This window comes from Sus scrofa, chromosome 13 (assembly GCF_000003025.6).
Source record: "Sus scrofa isolate TJ Tabasco breed Duroc chromosome 13, Sscrofa11.1, whole genome shotgun sequence".
In the NCBI taxonomy this organism is placed as follows: domain Eukaryota; kingdom Metazoa; phylum Chordata; class Mammalia; order Artiodactyla; family Suidae; genus Sus; species Sus scrofa.
Genome location: NC_010455.5, coordinates 147,024,178 through 147,044,201, shown reverse-complemented (window position 1 = coordinate 147,044,201; position 20,024 = coordinate 147,024,178). Strand labels below are relative to the sequence as shown.

At 35.4% G+C, this 20,024-nt stretch overlaps 1 protein-coding gene across 11 annotated transcripts in view; it reads right to left on the bottom strand.

Moving 5' to 3' along the window:
- The window catches only part of CD200R1L (CD200 receptor 1-like), a 45,805-nt gene extending 26,144 nt beyond the window's left edge, over positions 1–19,661 (bottom strand). For 6 of the 11 annotated variants that reach the window (XR_002337482.1, XR_002337483.1, XR_002337484.1 and 3 more), the window contains exons 1-2: positions 19,406–19,661; positions 1,892–1,951 (exon numbers count right to left, since the gene is read on the bottom strand). Coding sequence is in view for 4 of the 11 variants with exons in the window: in XM_021068426.1 (XP_020924085.1) it covers positions 1,892–1,951; positions 19,406–19,469 (124 nt within the window). In the remaining 7 variants the exon portion in view is untranslated. 11 annotated transcript variants of the gene reach the window in all.

Genomic DNA, 20,024 nt, shown 5'->3' with positions numbered 1-20,024 from the left:
ATAATAGTTTACATCTAAAAAACCCCCAAAATGCCCATCCATCTCACTCCCTCCCCTTTACTCCTGGGGGACCCCAAGTGTGCTCTTCTTGGCCATGATCTGTTTCTGTTTTTGTTTTTGTTTTTTTGATAGGATCATCTGTTCCATACTTTATTTTATTTTATTTTTATTTTTTTCCTAAAAAGACACCAAAAAAACAAAAAAAAAGGATCAATTTTATATAGTTAGAAATAGAGAACTAACTGAAGGTGAACACTTGGGTTTGAGCGCTTAGACTGGGGGGTCATTTTATAGATTTGCGAGTAGTTGGATTCCTCAAGGGACTGCCTGGCTGGGTACCTATATAGCATTTTACTATTACCAGGTTATTATAAAGGATACAACTCAGGAACAGCCAAACAGAAGAATGCACAGGGCAATGTATGGGGGTATGTTTCTGTTCCATATTTTAGATTCCACAAATAAGTGATATCATATGGTATTTGTTTTTTTCTTTCTGGCTCACTTACTTAGTATGAGGTCTATCCATGTTGCTGCAAATGGCATTAGTTTGTCTTTTTATGGCTGAGTAATATTCCTTTGTATATATGTACCACATCTTCTTAATCTGTTCATCTGTCAATGGACATTTAGGTTGTTTCCATGTCTTGGCTACTGTGAATAGTGCTGCTATGAACATAGGAGTGCAGTTGTCTTTTTTCAGTGAAAGTTTTATCTGGACGTATGCCTGGCAGTGGAATTGCTGGATCATATGGTAGCTCTATATTTAGTTTCTGAGGTACCTCCATACTGTTTTCCATAGTACAGAAGAAATATATAAACAACTCATGCAACTCAATAACAAAAGAGCAAAAAGCCTGAATGAAAAATGGGCAAAAGACCTTCTCCAAAGAAGACAAACAGATGGCCAACAGGCATATGAAAAAATGCTCAATATCACTAATTATTAGAGAAGTGCAAATCGAAACAACAGTGAGGTACCACCTCACACCAGTCAGAACGGCCATCATTAACAAGTCAACAAATAATGAATGCTGGAGAGGGTATGGAGAAAAAGGTACCCGCTTACACTGTTGGTGGGAATGTAAATTGGGACATTTCCTTTCTTTTTTTCACTACCATACCCTAGATTAAGTCCCCATTATCATGCACTGAATTGCTGCAAAAGCCTCCTAACTTCTATCTCTGACCCAGAGCTCTTTTCCTTTCAGTTCATACCTTACACTGCAGCCAGTACATCATTCTACAACACATGTGATTCTCTCAACTCTAAAACCTTCTAGAGGCCTCTCACTGCCAGAATAAGACATTTGAATGTGGTTGTATTGGCTTTGAAGGCCCTCTATTTCACATTGATTCACTTTGCAATTTTATCCCCTACACTGCCCCCATACTCCAGAAGAAAAAAACCAAGCACAAATCCATTTTGATGTCATTTTTTCACCCTGTTTTTACTCTCTAGGGTGTCCTACATAATACTCTTTTTCTATTAAAACACTCACTTCCTTTAAGACACAATTCACATGCTGCATCCTTTGTGAAGCATTTTCTAAGCCTTGGTGCTTAACACTCCCTCTCTACACTCCTGGTTCTCTTGATGTGAGTGCTTATCTCCTCTGCTGTGTTCCTATCTGGGTTCCCCCACAAAACTGGGCTCCCTGGGGGCTCTCTGGCAGTCTTGCTCATTTTGCTCACCTTCATGTTCTGCATAAAGCCCAGGACAGTGCCTCATAGAGAAAGCTCTTTAATCTTCCAGTAGAATTGAACTGCTTTAGGGAAGAATGGGTGAGTCATTCAGGATCCCTCATTCTTCAGCTGGGCACAAGCTGGCACTTGGTCCAAACTTACCAACTATGTTTCTTCAGTACTAGCCTCAAAAAAAGCATATTACCTTCTTCAGGAGATATTACAGTGCTCTGCTTTCTGTCTGTAGATGAAGTAATTGTTGAAGCTATAAAATATTCAGAGAAAAGTAAATGAAATCAATTTAGATACTTATGAAATGGAAGCCATTATTTCCCAACAAAAACTTAAATACAACATAATAGTCAATTAACTATTAACAAAAATCCTTGTAAAACAGAAATGAAAAGTTGTTCCATCATGACATGGGAACACACACTGACATTTTTGAAAATACATTTATAAACTAATAATCAGTGATTCCTCATTTAAGGGATAACCTCCTTTTATACTGGAAAGCTATATTATGCAGCTTTACCCCTTCCCTAGCCATAATGGATTTGTCCTTCATGGGTATCTCACACAAGTTGAGCTAATTATAGTCCTCTTTCCAGATACCACCCCCTGATTAAAATTGTTTGGCCCAGTGGTGGGCACCTCATATTGGCAAATCATAATATTTTTGTCAAGAATTTTGGGACTAGAACAGAGAAGTATAGCTCATCTCTCTTCCTTTTCCATTTTTCTTACTGTGATAGTTAATTTTATGGGTCAGCTTGGCTAGATCATTGTACCCAGATATTTAGTCAAACATTATTTTAGGTTTTTCTGGGAATGTATTTTTAGATGAGATTAACAATTAAGTCAGTAGACCTTGTGTAAAGCAAATTATCCTCCATAATGTGGGTGGGCCTCATCCAATAAGTTGAAGATTTTAATAAAAAAAGACTGACCTCCTGGGACTGCCAGCAGACTGCCTTCAAACTGCAACTCATCAGCCTGCTGGTCTACCCTGGAGATTTTGGACTTGACTAAACCTCTACAATTACTCGATCCAATTCCTTAAAGTAAATCAGTCTCTCTGTCTTTGTCTTACTATCTCTCTCTCTGTATCTTTCTCTACAGAATGTATGTCCAACACACACATACATCCTGTTCTGTTTCTCTGAAGAACCCTAATATACCTACCTTGGGAAGAATGAAGCGGAATAAAGAGATGGCAGACATCATCTAGCTCAACTTCCCAATTCGGTAGTCCCTGAGACCTACTTGCATTCTTTCCCTTGAGTTTCATAGAGTTTCTGATAATCAAAATAGTCCTAATCTACTTCAAATTTGGTGTCTGAAAAACCTGTCTGCGATATTAAAAAAACGCAATGATTTAAAAAATTCTTCTTAGGATTTAAGGGCCTAAAAAGTCCCTCCTCTGGGTTTATAAAACTACCATTCAGTAACTATTTATGTGCCCTCTGCTTATAAAAATTTACTTCTTGCTTCCCATTCTAAGTATCCACCCAATTTTACCACATTAAAAAATAAACAAATTCAATACAGGTCTTAGAAATGAGCAGTGAACAGGCCTCTATAATAATTTGGCTTTTCTAGGTAGCTAAATGTTATTGCCTTGGGCTGGAAGGAAAGCAAGGAATGAGATTCTAACTGTTAAATTTAGCCAATATTAGGCTCAAGAATTTATTCCAGAAAGAGATAAGAAGTCAGAGCTGACCTTGGAAGGATTACTGAGATCAAGTTGTGTCTTCAATGTTCTAGACTCTAAAGCTCTATCATAGCACACAGTATAGCTTTGCCAAAGGACCAAAGAGTAAATAAACATTTGAAGCTTTGTAGTCCATATGGTCTCTTTTGCAAGTATTCAACTCTATTAATGCAGCAAGAAAGCAACCACGTATAATACATAAGCAAATGTGCATGACTTTGTTTCAACAAAATTTTATCCAAAAAATGTGTGCCTGGCTGGATTTTGGCCATGGTCTATAATTTGCTGACTCTTGATTTAAAGCATAGTTATTTGTTCATTCTAATTTCTTGCATCTACCACGATTAAAAATAAACATCTATCAAGTATTCCATTTTCTTCTGTTTACTTTCCCTTTTAAAAATAAACTGAATCTCCACTGACAACCCCAAGTTCTCCCCCAAACTAAATAAATTCCCTATTATAACATAAGTTGTAATTCTCTTTCCTTCCTTCTCTCCTCCCTTTCCTTACCTTATCTTACGTTACCTGAAGTGTGCCAAGTATAGAGTACCCAATACAATTCTGATGAATAAGAAAACTCTAATGGCTCCTACCAGTTTCCAGCTAAAAGAGAGCTGTCTAATCAGCTGATCAGAAGATACCATCCATGACAGACAAAATGTTACTCGTGCCTGTGAGGACCTTTTCTTAAGGGCATCTTGACCTCGGTAGCCCTGAGATCTGTTGTTTATAGAAGAAAGTGTTTCACAAACCTAGAATCCTCTGGTCCTGGTTGAACAGATTTCTCCTTTATCATCGATTCTTTTTATGTTTTGGCTGCCACCCATCATGCTCCCTATTTTGAAGGTATAGACTGTTATCAATGGAAAGTTCAAAGAAATGAACCTTGATTCCTTTCAAAAGGACTTTCTTCTATCCTTTGGATTTTACTTCAAGTGCCCATTAGAAATTATGAATTTTAGTGACAAAGAAAATGATTTCATGCTTTGAACTCTTAAGTTGTTGCCATCTCAGTGATTCCCATTTTAGTTATCTTGTTTGAGAATATTGATAATTTGGCCTCCTCTTGATGAACTTACTTTTTTATTATGAAATGTCTTCTGTTATCTCTGATAATATTTTCTTTTTGGTCTGAAATCTACTTTATCTGATATTAATTTAGGCACTCCAGCTTTCTTTTATTAGTGTTATCATGGTATATTTTCCCCCAATCTGTTTACTTCTAATACTTTTCTGTCTATGTTTACAGTGCATTTCTCATAGACAGTGTAAAAATTGGGTCTTGCATTCTTATCCATGGTAATCATTTTTCTAGAACTCATAAGCTGCTGTAGTCTCCAGAGATTCCAGAAGATACTTCCTTGACGAAAACAGTAAGAAGTTCAATAATAAAGGATAGGGTGGGAAGAGAGTATTGGCATCATTGAGAAGCTCAATGGTGGGATCTTTTGTAGGCCAGAATAGAGAGTAAGAGAAGTTGTTATGGAAGTGGGCTTCATAATGACAGTGGAGATGATAGGATTCTGCATTACCAAGAAAAGATGACAGCACTTAACAGTCAAAGGCAAGATAGATACAATTATCAGAAACAGTAGTAGAGCCAGAATGGAAACTAAGAGACACTAAGAGAAACTAAGGATTTGTGGAAAAAGCTAAATAAACCTTGGTATTCTAAGGGACAAGAGAGATCAGCCAAAGAATATATATGGTTTTCACTATATAGCCAAAACAAGAGTGAGAATCTTAGTTTTGTCTGCTGCAACAAAACTGCCATGGACTGTGTAGTTTAAACAGTAATTTATTTCTCACAGTTCTGGAAGCTGAAAATCCTAAGGTCAGGGTACCTACAGATGTGGTGTCTTATGAAAGCCCACCTCCTGGCTTATAGGCAACTGCCTTCTTACTGTATCCTCACCTGGGAGGGGCAGAGGGAGAGAGAACAAAGCAAATTTTCTTGTATCTCTTCTAATAAGGGTACTAGTCCCATCATGGGGACTCCCCCTTCATAATCTAATTACTTCCCAAAGGATCCATCTCCAGCTGTTATCACACTGGATATTAGGGTTTCAACATATAAATTTGTGGAGTACCTATTCAATCCATAGCAGTGAGTGAAGGCTCAGGTATATATCATAATGGAAAAATCATAATCCTTCACCAAGTTTCTCTACTCAAACTGGTTCTCAGACTCAAATCCACATAACCATAAGCTCACATTCCAAAATTATAAAAACAGAGGAAGAAACAAGCAGCCATAAAATGAAATAATATACCCTTCATTGGCTGTCCTCTCTGATTCCTAAAGAATAAGAGTCAAAACTTCAGATATGAAAGTTACTAAATGAATCAGATATTAGGATATTGGAATTCTTGAATATAGGTTATAAAATAAATGTGTTAAAGAAATCAAAGAGGAAAAAAATTTTAAGACAGGAAAAATATGCTTTCTTAAAAAAAAAAAAAAAACTAGACAGATAAGAAGAACACAACATTAATACATCCATTGATTCTCTACTTATCCTACCTGGAAAACCACACTGACAAACAAAAACATGGAGGATGAGAAAAAGGCAGAAGAACTTCAGAATGTGGATCATTGACATCACTCCAAGATATAAAAAACATTTTGGGTAATAAATGATAAAATAACATATAAAATTTAAACCATAAAACAGAGTGAGAAGATAACACAACTTCTCTGAGTCTCTCCTACTGATGTAAATGATCACATTCTTTAAAATGTCACTATATTTCTATAAGGAAAATTATTTTCCCAAAGACTGTATTTCCCTGTTCCTCTAAGATAAAGCAATTTCAGTTAAAATTCAAATACAGAGCAACAAGATTTCTTAGATTGAAATGATTATCCAGAGTTCTGCTTTTTTTTTCAATATGGCCAAGTAACTGTTAAAGAACAAACTCTTCTATTTACCAACTGTAACTTCTGGACAAAATATGAATAACTATTATCTGAAAGTACTGGAGAGCAATCAAGAACATGCATATAGAGAACAGGAGTGAACAACTGGAAAAAGGGAATGACACTGAGTGAATTTCTTATTTTTAAAACCTTTGGGGAGTTCCCGTCGTGGCGCAGTGGTTAACGAATCCGACTAGGAACCATGAGGTCGCGGGTTCGGTCCCTGCCCTTGCTCAGTGGGTTAAGGATCCGGCGTTGCCGTGAGCTGTGGTGTAGGTTGCAGACGCGGCTCGGATCCCGCGTTGCTGTGGCTCTGGCGTAGGCCGGTAGCTACAGCTCCAATTCAGCCCCTAGCCTGGGAACCTCCATATGCCACGGAAGCGGCCCAAGAGATAGCAATAACAACAACAACAACAAAAAGACAAAAGACCAAAAAAAAAAAAAAAAAAAAAAAAAAAAACCTTTGGCCTGAGGGCAGGCCCAAGTTGATACCAAGTGATACAGTTAAACTCTCATAGAAAACCTTCAATCTTACTGATGTGAAGAACCACCAGACAAAGTTTGGGAAAATATAAACCACTGGAAATTATGATGGTAAATTTTGGAAAAGGCAAAACCAAATAGAGAAAGTCCCCAATTTTGTTTAAGACCTCTGCCCAAATCTCTGGCTGACTTCTAATCTAAGTATGTGTAGGGCAGAATCCAAGTAGCTAAGCTGAAGACTAAAAGTGATCTGAAATTTAAGTTTCTGCTCAGTGCAGTGAAGAAACAGCTTGCAATTTATGTCAATCCAAGTTAACTGAGAAAATAATTAATTAATAATAATTAATCAATCAATACAGAGAACTGTAACAGAACTAGAATCTCTCTCATTCACAATGTTCAAGATAAAATTTATAATCTTAAAAGAAAGGACAATGGGGACTGTCCTTGAAATAATCTAAATGTGAGAATTAGCAAAGTATTAAAGAATTTTTTTTTTAATTTTTTAAAGTCAGTTTAAACTTTTTTTTTTTTTTTTTTTTTTGTCTTTTTGCCATTTCTTTGGGCCGCTCCCACTGGCCTACACCAGAGCCACAGCAATGCGGGATCTGAGCCACATCTGCGACCTACACCACAGCTCACGGCAACGCCGGATCGTTAACCCACTGAGCAAGGGCAGGGACCGAACCCAGAACCTCATGGTTCCTAGTCGGATTCGTTAACCACTGCGCCACAACGGGAACTCCTAAAGAATTTTTAAAATTAAAATATAGTTGACTTAAAATATTGTATTACTTTCATGTATATAATATGATTCAATATTTTTCTACATTATGAAGTGTTCACCATTGAGTCTAGTTATCATCTGTCACCATATAAGTTATTAAAATATAATTGACTATGTCCCCTATGCTATGCATTACATCCCTATGATGTATTTATTTTATAATTATGAGTATATACTTATTAATCCCTTTTACCTGTCTTGTATACCCCCTGCCCCTTCCTTTCTGGTAACCATGAGTTCCCTGTATTTATGAGTCTGTTTCTATTAAATATTTGTTTATTTATTTTGTTTTTCACATTTCACATATAAGTAAAGTCATATGTTATTTATCTTTCTCTGTCTGACTTATTTCACTTAGCATAATACCCTCTAGGTCCATCCATATTGTTGCAAATAGCAAGATTTCATTCCTTTTTAGTGCCCGAGTAATATTCCATTGTATGCATATGTGTGCATGTGTGTGTGTGTATCACATATTCTTTATCCATTCATCCATCCATTCATCTTAATTATGCTCAAGTACCTAAAGAAATAGATGAAAGTACTAAATAAAACATTAGGATATCACTCAGAGATATAAAACAATCTTTTTAAAACAAACTGAAATTATAGAATTAAAAAATACTAAATCAGCAATTAAAATTCACCGAATGAACTTAATTTAGCTGAATGAAGTTATTAAAAGAGCCACCCAGATTAAACACAGGTAAATAAAAATCCTCCAGTCAATAACAAAGGGAACAGATTAAAAATAAATAACCAGAGCCTCAGCAGCTTGTAGGACAATGTAAAAAATGTTTAGCATACGTATATTAGAGTACCAGGGGTAGAGGGGCATAAAGAACAAGGCGGAAAAGAATATTTGATAAAATAATAACAAAAATTCTTCCAAATTTAATGATTTACAGATTCAAGAAGCTCACAGAAGGAATATCACTATTGACTGCAGGAAAAAAAAGAGAATTGTAAGGGAATACTAAGAACAATTACAGGGCAACAAGTTAGATTAAAAACTTACTCAAGAAAAAATAGTAAATCTGAATAGACCTATAACCAGTAAAGACATTGAATTAGTCATTTTAAAGATTCGCACCAAGATAAGCCCAGGTGCAGATGATTTCACTTGTGAATTCTACCAAAGCCTTAACCTTAAATCTTCTCAAATTTTTCCAAAAAATAGAAGAGGAGGGATAACTTAGCAGTTTATTCTATAAGGCCAGCATTACCCTGATACCAAAGCCAGCCAAAGACAATGCAAGAAAATTGAAGACCAATATCCCTTATAAGTATGATGCAAAAAGACCAATATCCCTTATAAGTATGATACAAAAATCTTCAACAGATTATTAACAAATTGAATCCAGTAGCATATTAAAAGGATTATATGCTGTATATGTCTAAATGAATCACTTTGCTGTACAGCAGAAATTAACATTATAAGTCAATTACACTTCAGTAAAATAATTTTTTTTATAAAAGGATTATACACCATGACCAAGTGGGATTTATCCCAGGAATGTAAGGATAGTTGAACATGTAAAAATCAAACAATGTAATACAACACATAAATACAATAAAAGACAAAATCCATACTACATGACTATTTCAGTTGATGCAGAAAAAGTCTTTGACAACACCCTTTCATAATAAAAACACTCCACAGACTAAGGATAGAAGTGAACTCAATCTACTGAGATATCTATGTAAACCAATATATAACATTAGTCCTAATAATCAAAGGGTGGCAACTTTTATATTAAAATCAGAATCAAGAAAAAGATGTCTGCTCTTACCATTTCTATTTAGTATTATTTGTAAGTTCCATACAGAGCAATAAGGCAAGAAAAAGAAATAAAATGGTAGTAGTGAGTGTAAAGAAGCAAAACTTTTTCTCTTTGAAGATGATGTGATCTTGTACAGAGAAAATCCTAATGAATCCATTAAAAAGCATTTAAACTAAAAAACAGTTTTAGTAAGTTTGCAGGATATAAGGTTAATGTGCAAAAATCATGTTTGTATATGCTTGCAGTAAGAAAAAAATCCAAAAATAAAAATTAAAGAACAATTCCATTTACCATAGCATCAAAAAAGACTAAAATACATAGGGAAAAAATTGTAAAGAAAAGTGCAAAACATTTATTCTGAAAATAAAAACCATCATTAAGAGAAATTAAATGGTACAGTATTCATGTTCAAGAATCTGCACTTGATCTTAGCCAAAAGGCCGAGAAGCGATGTGTTCAAGAATCTGAAGACTTAATATTGTTAAAATGCTGACATTCCCCAGATTAACCTACAGATTAGACATAATCTCTATCAAAATCCCAGCTGGCTTTTTTTTTGCAAAAAATTACAAGTAGATTCTGAACTAATATGGAAATGCAAGAGACCCTGAAGAGTCAAAACAGTCTTTTAAAAGGACAAAATTTAAGGACTCACATTTGCTTATTTAAAAACTTACTACAGGTATTAGGGCATTATGGTATTGACATAAGGATAAACATATAAAGCAATAGAATAGAACTGAAGTCTAGACATAAACCAATATGTCTATGGTCAACTGATGGTCAACTGATTATCAACAAAGGAGTCAAGATCATTAAATGGGGGAAAAATAGTTTTTTCAATAAATGGTACTGAAGCAATGTGATATCCGCATGCAAAAGAATAAAAGTGGTAGAGGGGCATAAAGAACAAGGCAGAAAAGAATATTTGATAAAATAATAACAAAAATTCTTCCAAATTTAATGATTTACAGATACAAGAAGTTCACAGAAGGGATATCACTATTGACTGCAGGAAAAAAAAGAATTGTTAAGGGAATACTAAGAACAATTACTATATTAATACCGTATACAAAAGTTAACTCAAAATTAATCATAGACCTAGGAGTTCCCATCATGGCTCAGTGGTAATGAATCCAACTATTATCCATGAGGGCACGGGTTTGACCCCTGGCCTTGCTCAGTGTGTTAAGGATCTGGTGTTGCTGTGGCTGTGATGTAGGCCAGCAGCTATAGCTCTGATTTTACCCTTACCCTGGGAACTTCCATATGCCACACGTGTGGCCCTAAAAAGCCAAAAAATGAAAACAATCATAGACTTAAATGTAAGAGCTAAAATCATAAGACTCTTTGTAGGAAAAAAAAAAGTCTTTGACTTTGAATTAGATAAAGTTGTCTTCAACACAATTCACAAAAGCACGAGTGACAAAAGAAAAAGATGGATAAATTGTACATCAGAATAAAGGACATCTTGTGCTTCAAAGGATACTGTTAAGAAAGTGAGAAGTCAACTCACAGAATGGGTGAAAATATTTGTAAATCACATACTTGATTAGAGACGTGTATCTGAAATACATAAAGAGCAATTAAATGCAAATAATGTAAAAATAAATAACTCAATTTAAAATTGGATCCAAAAACAAACTATCTGAATAGATAGTTCTCCAGAGGAGAACATAAACACATGAAGGGATCTTTAACATTGCTAGGCATCTGGAAAATACAAATAAAAACCATAATAAGATGTCATGTCATTTTCACTGAACTATCTATAATCAGAGAGGTAGATTATATCAACTTTTGGTCAGGATATGTAGAAATCTAAACACTCACAAATTGCTAGTGGAAAATTAAAATGATGCAATCACTTTGGAAAATAGTCAGTTCCTCAAAAAAAGTAGAGTTACCATATGACTCAGCAATTCTACTCCAAGGTATATGCCCAGAATTGAAAACATATATCCACAAAAAAAGCTTATACACAAACATTTGTAGCAGAGTTGTTCATAACAGCCAAAAGGTCTATTATGAACAATCCAAATGTCTATTAACTGATGAGTTGGGTAAATAAAATGTGGTATATTCTTACAATGGAATATTATTAGGTCATAAAAAGTGACATACTGTTACATGCTACAGCATAGGTGGACCTTGAAAGTCTTTTGCGAAGAAGACAGTCTCAATAGACCACGTATATGATTCCATTTTCATATAATATGCAGAATAGACAAACCCATTAAACAGCAGTAGAATTGAAGTTTCCTAAAGATGATTTTGTAGGGAAATGAATGGGGAATTAACCTTTAGATCAAATACTGGAAAAATAGTATGTTTTTTCAAATACTAAAAAAATAAAGTAGTTAGCCAAAAAGTCAACAGCTTTGTTAAAATGATGTCCTTAAATATATTAGTTAACTCAAAAGAAAGTAGGAAAGAACAAAAAAGGGACAATAAACAAAGAGGACAAACAGAAAACAAATAGTAAAATGATGGGTGCAATTTTTATCATCTTAACAACTATTTTATATATTGACACAAAAGTAGAGATTGTCAGAAAGGAAAAAAAAAGCAAAAGCCAATCATATTTTGCCTACAAAAATGAACTATCCAATGAGATACATGTAAGTTGAAAGTAAATGGATAGAGAAAATATAAACTATGCAAACATAAGGACGAAAAGGCCAGAGAGCTATATTAATAACAAATAAAATCTTCAATATAAAGAACATTACCAGAAATAAAAAAAATTTATATCATTAAATTGATTAATTCATCAGAAAGACCTAATTATCATAAATGTATATAGACCAAATAACAGTTTCAAAATACATGAGGCAAAATTGATTAAATTAAAGAGAGAAATAGACTATTGCATAGTCATAATTAAGGATATTGACATCCCTCTCTCAGAAATTAATAAAACAATTAGACAAAAATATTTTAAAGACAGAATATATGAATAGTATCAATTACTTTGATACAACATATTTATGGAATAGTAACCCAATGTGCAGAATATACATTCTCTTCAAGTGCTCTTGGTACATTTACCAAGGTTAACTATGTTTTGGACATAGTATGAGTGTCAGTAAATTTAGAAAGATTGAGAAAAACAATATGAGTATAAAGGACTCTCAAAAATTCATTTTTATTGAAGAAAATTTATTGTTAATAATGCGACTGATGTTAATCTCTTGGTTGTGATTTTATATATTCTGAAATAAAGAGAAACATGCACTGGTATTTCTACTTTGAAGAAAAATCTTTTCCTTCATATTTATCAGCCTGTTTTGGAATAGTGCTTTACCCAAGGAGTAAAGAGTATAGCCATTTCATTTGTGTGTAATATGTTTGCTCTCCTAATCTTGGTAATGATTGTTTCACTATCCTTGTTCCTCATCTTTCTCTCCCTTCTTCCTTAACTAACTTTCAAACTATGACTTTGCTTCAAACACTTTGGGAAAGAAATCCCCCATCTCCCTACCACCAATCCATAAATGACTTGCATCTGTGCCATCTTATCTTTATTCTCGTTGTTAAAATGAAAGACGTCACCTTTTGTAATGTTAACCAAAATTTCAGAAATGGAGATATGATTGAAATAAAAAGGTGTTTATTTGGGGAGTTCCCGTCGTGGCGCAGTGGTTAACGAATCCGACTAGGAACCATGAGGTTGCGGGTTTGGTCGCTGCCCTTGCTCAGTGGGTTAACGATCCGGCGTTGCCGTGAGCTGTGGTGTAGGTTGCAGACGCGGCTCGGATCCCGCGTTGCTGTGGCTCTGGCGTAGGCCAGTGGCTACAGCTCTGATTCAACCCCTAGCCTGGGAACCTCCATTTGCCGCGGGAGCAGCCCAAGAAATAGCAACAATAACAACCAAAAGACAAAAGACAAAAAATAAATAAATAAATAAATAAATAAATAAAAAGGTGTTTATTTGGAATTTGTTAGGACTGCAGCCAGGAAAAGACATATCCAAAAATACTTGAAATGTATTATATTGGCCTACAAAATGGGGGGAGCTTATAAAGGAAAAAAAAAAAAAAAAGCAAGGTTACATAAGTTGTTTGTTAAGAACTAGGATTGGAACTGCCAAAAAATAAGGGCGATGTTAAACAAGGATTGTTTGGAGTTCAAAGTAATTAAATAGTTGGGAATGGCATAGGGAATTTTGAAACTACAAGGTTGCAGCTAGCAGCTGCTAGCACATATTTTTTTGAAAATTGCTGATGGTGTCCTTGAGTTTGATTTAGATCAGAAAGTTCAAATTCTCAGTGATGCAGGAGTGTGTGTGAAAGCACATCCAGAATGGCCACTCTGCTCCTCTTTTATTTCTTAAACCATAGTTACTTCATTTTGATTTTTTAAATGATTTTATTTTTTTAAACTTAAAAAAATTTATTATAGTTGATTTACATTGTTCTGTCAATTTCTGTTGTGCAGCCGAGTGACCCAGTCATACATATATACACACTTTCTTTCTCATATTATCTTTCATCATGTTCCATCACAAGTGATTGGACATAGTTCCCTGTGCTATACAGCAGGACCTCATTGTCTATCCATTTTAATTTTAAGAGTTTGCATCTATTAACCCCGAACTCCCAGTCCATCTCACTCCCTCCTCCTCCCCCTTGACAACCACAAATCTGCTGTTCATGTCTGTGATTCTGTTTCTGTTCTGTAGATAGGTTCGTCTGTGCCATATTTTAGATTCCACATATAAGGTGTTATCATATGGTATCTGTCTTTCTCTTTCTGATTTACTTCACTTAGTATGAGAATCTCTAGTTCCATCCATGTTGCTGCAAATGGCATTGGTTTGTTCTTTTTATGGCTGAGTAGTATTCCACTGTGTATGTATACCACATCTTCTTAATCCATTCATCTGTAAATGGATATTTGGGTTGTTTCCATGTCTTGGCTATTGTGAATAGTGCTTCAGTGAACATGTGGATGCACGGTCTTTTTCAATGAAAGTTTTGTCTGGATATGTCATCACTACCAAAATCCAGTTCCTCCACTTGTGCTCTGAATCTCATTGTATCTCATTTTTTCAGTGTTTTTTCTTATTTAGTTAATATATACCACTCTCAATGAAGAAAAAAAGGAAACTCAGCAAAATACTTCTTTTCAGGAAATAACTAATATACTGAGAAGCACAATTTGTTAAAGCAGATACTTGAGAGCAGAAAACCTCCAAAGGAATCGGTGTCAGAGTAGAAAAACCTGAACTGTAATTGGTGAATTGCTAGAGGACAAATGAGAGTTCAAAACTCCAGAGGTACACAGTCATAGAGGGACCCTCACACTTTTGAGAGTTTTACCTCCAGGAACTCAACCAGGTTCTCACAGTAAATATTGGAGAAAAATCCCTTCAAGCTTCTGTCACAGGAAGGGAAAAAGGAACCATTTTGAAATGCATCATATAACTCTGTTCTTTTTAACAAAGTCTGACCTCAAGAGAAACCACTTAAACACCCTGACTGAGAGAGCCTAATTTATACGGGGGTGGAGGGTGGAGGAGAGAAGGGAAATAGCCAACCCTAGCCTACTCCATCCATCATTTTCAACCTAAATTGTGGGAACAAAAACTGAGAAACATTTGTAAAGTTCACAGTCCAGATAATCAGCTCACTGAAAAATTTACACCTAATCATAGGACAATAAACTGCCCCCCCCTCTATCTTATCATCACATTACTGAAGTCCTATTTAAAGTTGTTCTTGGCATTCCCATTGTGGCTTAGCAGGTTAAAACCATGATAGAGTGTCTGTGAGGATGCCGGTCCATCCCTGGCCTCACTCAGTAGGTTAAGAATCTGGCATTGCCATGAGCTGCAGCATAGATCACAGATGTGGCTCAATTCTAGTGTTGCTTTGGGTGTGGAGTATGCCAGCAGCTGAAGCTCTGATTTGACCACTGGCCCAGGAACTTCCATATGCCATAGGTGCAGCCCTTTTTAGAAAAATTAATTAATTAATTAAATTTTTTTGAACCAGTAATCATGTCTTGGTATCAAGAGACATACTAAAGTCAAAAATATAGTTTCGAAGAAACTAAACAATCATTGGAACCAAACATAGCAGATATAATAGAATTGTCAGACTGGGAATTTAAGACAATTATGATTAATATGCTAAGAGCTTTAATGGATAAAGTAGACAACACAAAATAACAGATGGGCAATGTAAGCAGAAAAATGGAAGTCCTGACAAAGAAGCAAAAAAATGCTAGAGATAAAAAACAGTGGAACAGAAATGAAGAATGTCATTGATGAGCTTATTAATAGGTTACTAATAATTAATGGCTGAGGAAGAATCTCTGATCTAGACTGAGGTGAGAATCTCTGACCTAGAGATATATATTAATAGAAATATCCAAAACTGAAAAGCAAAGAGAACAAAGACAAAAAAAATCAGAACAGGATATCTGAGGACTGGAGGGCAAATGCAAAATGTGTAACACACATTGTGATGGAAATATCAGAAGGAGAAGAAAAACAAGAAGAAATATTTGAAATAATAATGACTGTAAATTTCCCTCAAATTAATGTCAAAACCAAACCAATGTTCAAGAAATCTTGGAGAAAACCATCAGGACAAATGCCAAACAAACAAACAATGACAGCAACAACAACAACATAACTAGACATATCATAGTCAAACTAAATCAAAAATTAAAATATCCTTAAAAAAAGCCAGAGATTCAAAACATCTTACTTACAGAGGAACAAAGATAAGAATTATATCCAACTTCTGCTCAGAAACCATGCAGGGAGGAAGAGAATAGAATCAATCACTTAAAATTCTTATAGGGAAAAAGCCCCACCAACCTAGAATTCTTTACCCTGTGAAATTATCCTTCAAAATTAAAGGAGAAATAAGAATTTTCTTCTACAAACTACAATTGGGATGAGCTGTTACCAGTAGACCTGGCTTGCAAGAAACATTAAAAGTTCTTAGAGGAGGAGTTCCCGTAGTGGTGCAGTGGTAACGAATCCGACTAGGAACCATGAGGTTATGGGTTCGGTCCCTGCCCTTGCTCAGTGGGTTAACAATCCGGCGTTGCCGTGAGCTGTGGTGCAGGTTGCAGATGCGGCTCAGATCCTGCGTTGCTGTGGCTCTGGTGTAGGCTGGTGGCTACGGCTCTGATCAGACACCTAGCCTGGGAACCTCCATATGCCGCGAGAGTGGCCCAAGAAATAGCAAAAGACAAAAAAAAAAAAAAAAAAAAAAGTTCTTAGAGGAGATCCCACTGTGGTGCAGTGGGTTAAGGATCCAGCATTGTCTCAGCAATGGCTCAGGTTTGATCCCTGGCCTGGTGCAGTGGGTTAAGGTGTGGCCAAAAAAAGAGTTCTTCAGAGAAGGGAAATAATATAGGTCAGAACTTGGAACCACATAAAGGAAGAGTACTGGAGAATGAATAAGTTAAGGTAAAATAAAAACTTTTAGTTTTGTTATTCTTAATTGATCTTATAACAGCTTGTTTAAAATAATAGCAACAATATATTCAATTATTTATTTATATATAAGTGAAATGAATGATGGTGATAATACAAGGAATAGCCAAAATTGAGAATACAAATAATTCTAAGGAGTTCCTGTCATGGCTCAGCATTTAATGAAACCAACTAGTATCCGTGAGGACATCAATCCCTGGCCTTACTCAGTGGGTTAAGGATCTGGAGTTGTCGTGAGCTGTGGTGTAGGTCATTAATGTAGCTCAGATCCTGCATTGCTGTGGCTGTGGTGTAGGCTGGCAGCTACAGCTCTGATTCGACCCCTAGCTTGGGAACCTCTGTATGCTGTGGATGTGACCCTAAAAAAAAAGAGAGAGAATACTAATAATTCTGAACGTTGGCAAGAATGTGAAGCAGCATGGACTCTCATTGATTCCCAGTGGGAATGCAAAGTGGTACAGCAACTTTGGAAGAAAGTTTGATGCTTTCTTCAAAAACTAAACATATTTTGCCATACAATCCAGCAAAAGCACTCCTTAGTATTTGCCAAGTAGAGTTGTAAAACCTCATGTTCACACAGACACCTGCATACAGATATTTATAGCAGCTTTATTTATAAATGACAACACTTGGAAGCAATTAAAATGCCTTTCAGCAGGTAAATGGTCAAATCAACTAGTACATCAAGACAATGGAATATTATTCAATGTTTAAAAAAATGAGCTATCAAGCCACGAAAGGACATAGAGGAAACTTAAATACATATATTAAGAAGCCAGTATGAAAAAGCTACATACATACAATTCCAACGATATGATATTTTTTAAAACACAAAACTGTGGAGACTCTAAAAGGATTAGTGGTTGCCAGGGTTCAGAGGGAAAAGAAGGAGAAATAGGCAAAACACAGAGAATGTTGGGAGTTCCCATCATGGCTCAGCAGAAACGAATCTGAGTAGCATCCATGAGGATGCAGTTTCGATCCCTGGCCTTGCTCAGTGGGTTAAGGATCCAGCATCGCCGTGAGCTGTGGTGTAGTTCAAGGATGTGGCTCAGATCTGATGTAGCTGTGGCTGTGGTGTAGGCTAGTGGCTACAGCTCCAATTTGACTCCTAGCGTGGGAACCTCCATATACGGGGTGCAGCTCTGAAAATACACACACAGACATAAAAAACCACAGAGAATGTTAAGGACAGTGAAACTACTATATATGATACTACAATGATAAATATATTATGCACTTATTCAAATCCATGGAACATACCACACCAAAAGTGAACTCTATATAAACTGTAGACTTTGGGAGATAATTATGTATCATTGTAGGTTCATCAGTTATAACTGATGTAACATTCTGGTGGGGGATGCTGATAATGGGGGAGGGACTATGCAAGTGTGGGGCTAGGAGGTATAGGGGAAATCTCTGTATCTTCCTCTCATTTGGTGTGAACATAAACTGCCCTAAAAAATTAAATGTCAAAATACTCATGTAAGTGCGCGCACACACACACACCTTTTTATAATTAATGGGTATTTAATTTTATCAAATACGTGAGGCAATCTTATAGTTTTCTTCCTTTGAACAGGTCATAGGTCAACTACATTAATAGGTTTTATTTAAACTCTCCTCAACTACACTTTTTTGTCATCTATTTCCTGCCACATTTAAATATTTCTCTAGCCCTTTACATGAGTCAGAATCTGGTATTCACTCTCTTTTGAGTTCATCCTAAATGTTTCTCCATCCCTTCCAATTTCATTCAGCTCTTCTTGGCTCTCGTTTCCCCTCTTTCTTTCTCCTAAGAACTAGGTCTTCTCTCTCTTAACTAGACATAATATAGAAGTTTGGAAGTCTGTTTCTCAGAATATTGTGCAATATCATTGGGATCATTGCAAGAAAATATAGAAAGAATGCAAATATTTGTTTCTGGCTACTCAAGCATGCTCTAATTAGACTTACTTCACTTATTTATTTAACCTGTTTATGCTTTTGAGTAAGATTCCATTTGTATAAAGAGTTCTGGTGAGAGCTTGAAATCATTGACTTAGATTAATTATTTATCATTTATATGTTCTTATTTTCCTTGATCCTCATTTTCTGAAACAAATTGTACCCATAAGTTTCTTGCCTCTAAAAATTTCAAAACCCTAAATAGAAATTTAGGGGTTTCCCTTAGCCTCAGAGCTAGAAATTATAAATATCAAAGGAGAAAAATTACACATCAGTAAATATTAATGTCCCAAAACTAAAATTCAAGTGATATAAATAAAAATACAAACAAAAAAACCCAAAAACACAAAAAACTGGAGGAAAACAATGTATTTGTACAGTCAAAGAAGTTTAGTTTTACTCCATTCTAGGGCCCTCAATATTATTCTGCATTCCATTGGTCAGCTAGTCAGTGCACCACTATGATGAAGTAAATCAGAATGTTCTCTGAATAATGCACACATTTCTCATTGTTACTAGAACAAATCATAAAACATCCTATGAGCGGATAAAGAACATTCTAATCACTATTGAAATGTAGCTTTATTTTTTGCTAAAAATGTCATAGAATCAGACTTACCAGATAGGATGATAATGAAAGAGATCAGTAACTTCTCCGTTGAAGTCCTCCTCAATGTCTTCATTTGGAGTGATTGATTTTCTACTTTAGTACGAATCTACTGTAAATCGATCATTGACTCAGTGAGTCTCTCTCTTTTGGTCACTTTTGTTTACTCTCAGTTAAACCAGATTGCTTATCATTTTTCTTTGCCATTTCACTTTATCTTCATCTCTGTTATGTATGCTTTGGGCTGACTAGCCACTGACAGGAAATGTCTGTGAATTTTGCTTAGTAATAAACCAAAAAAGCCAGTGCTTACTATTCATTGGTTTTCCCACAGTACTAAGCTGATGAGATAAATTTTATAGTACTTCTTTTAAGAATTAACATTTTTGGAAGTATAAATTATCTATGGTAAAATGCACAGATCTAAGTATACAGCTTGATGAATCTTTATACATGTATACACTCAGGTAATCACCTCCAAGACCAAGATAAAACCATTCCCATTATTCAAGGAGTTTCCTTCCTGCTCCTTCTCTGTCAGTACCCCTTTCTTGGAGATAAACACCACTCTAAATTCTATCACCCTTTGCCAGTTTTTCAACTTATATAAATGAAACTCTTTTCATAGTTC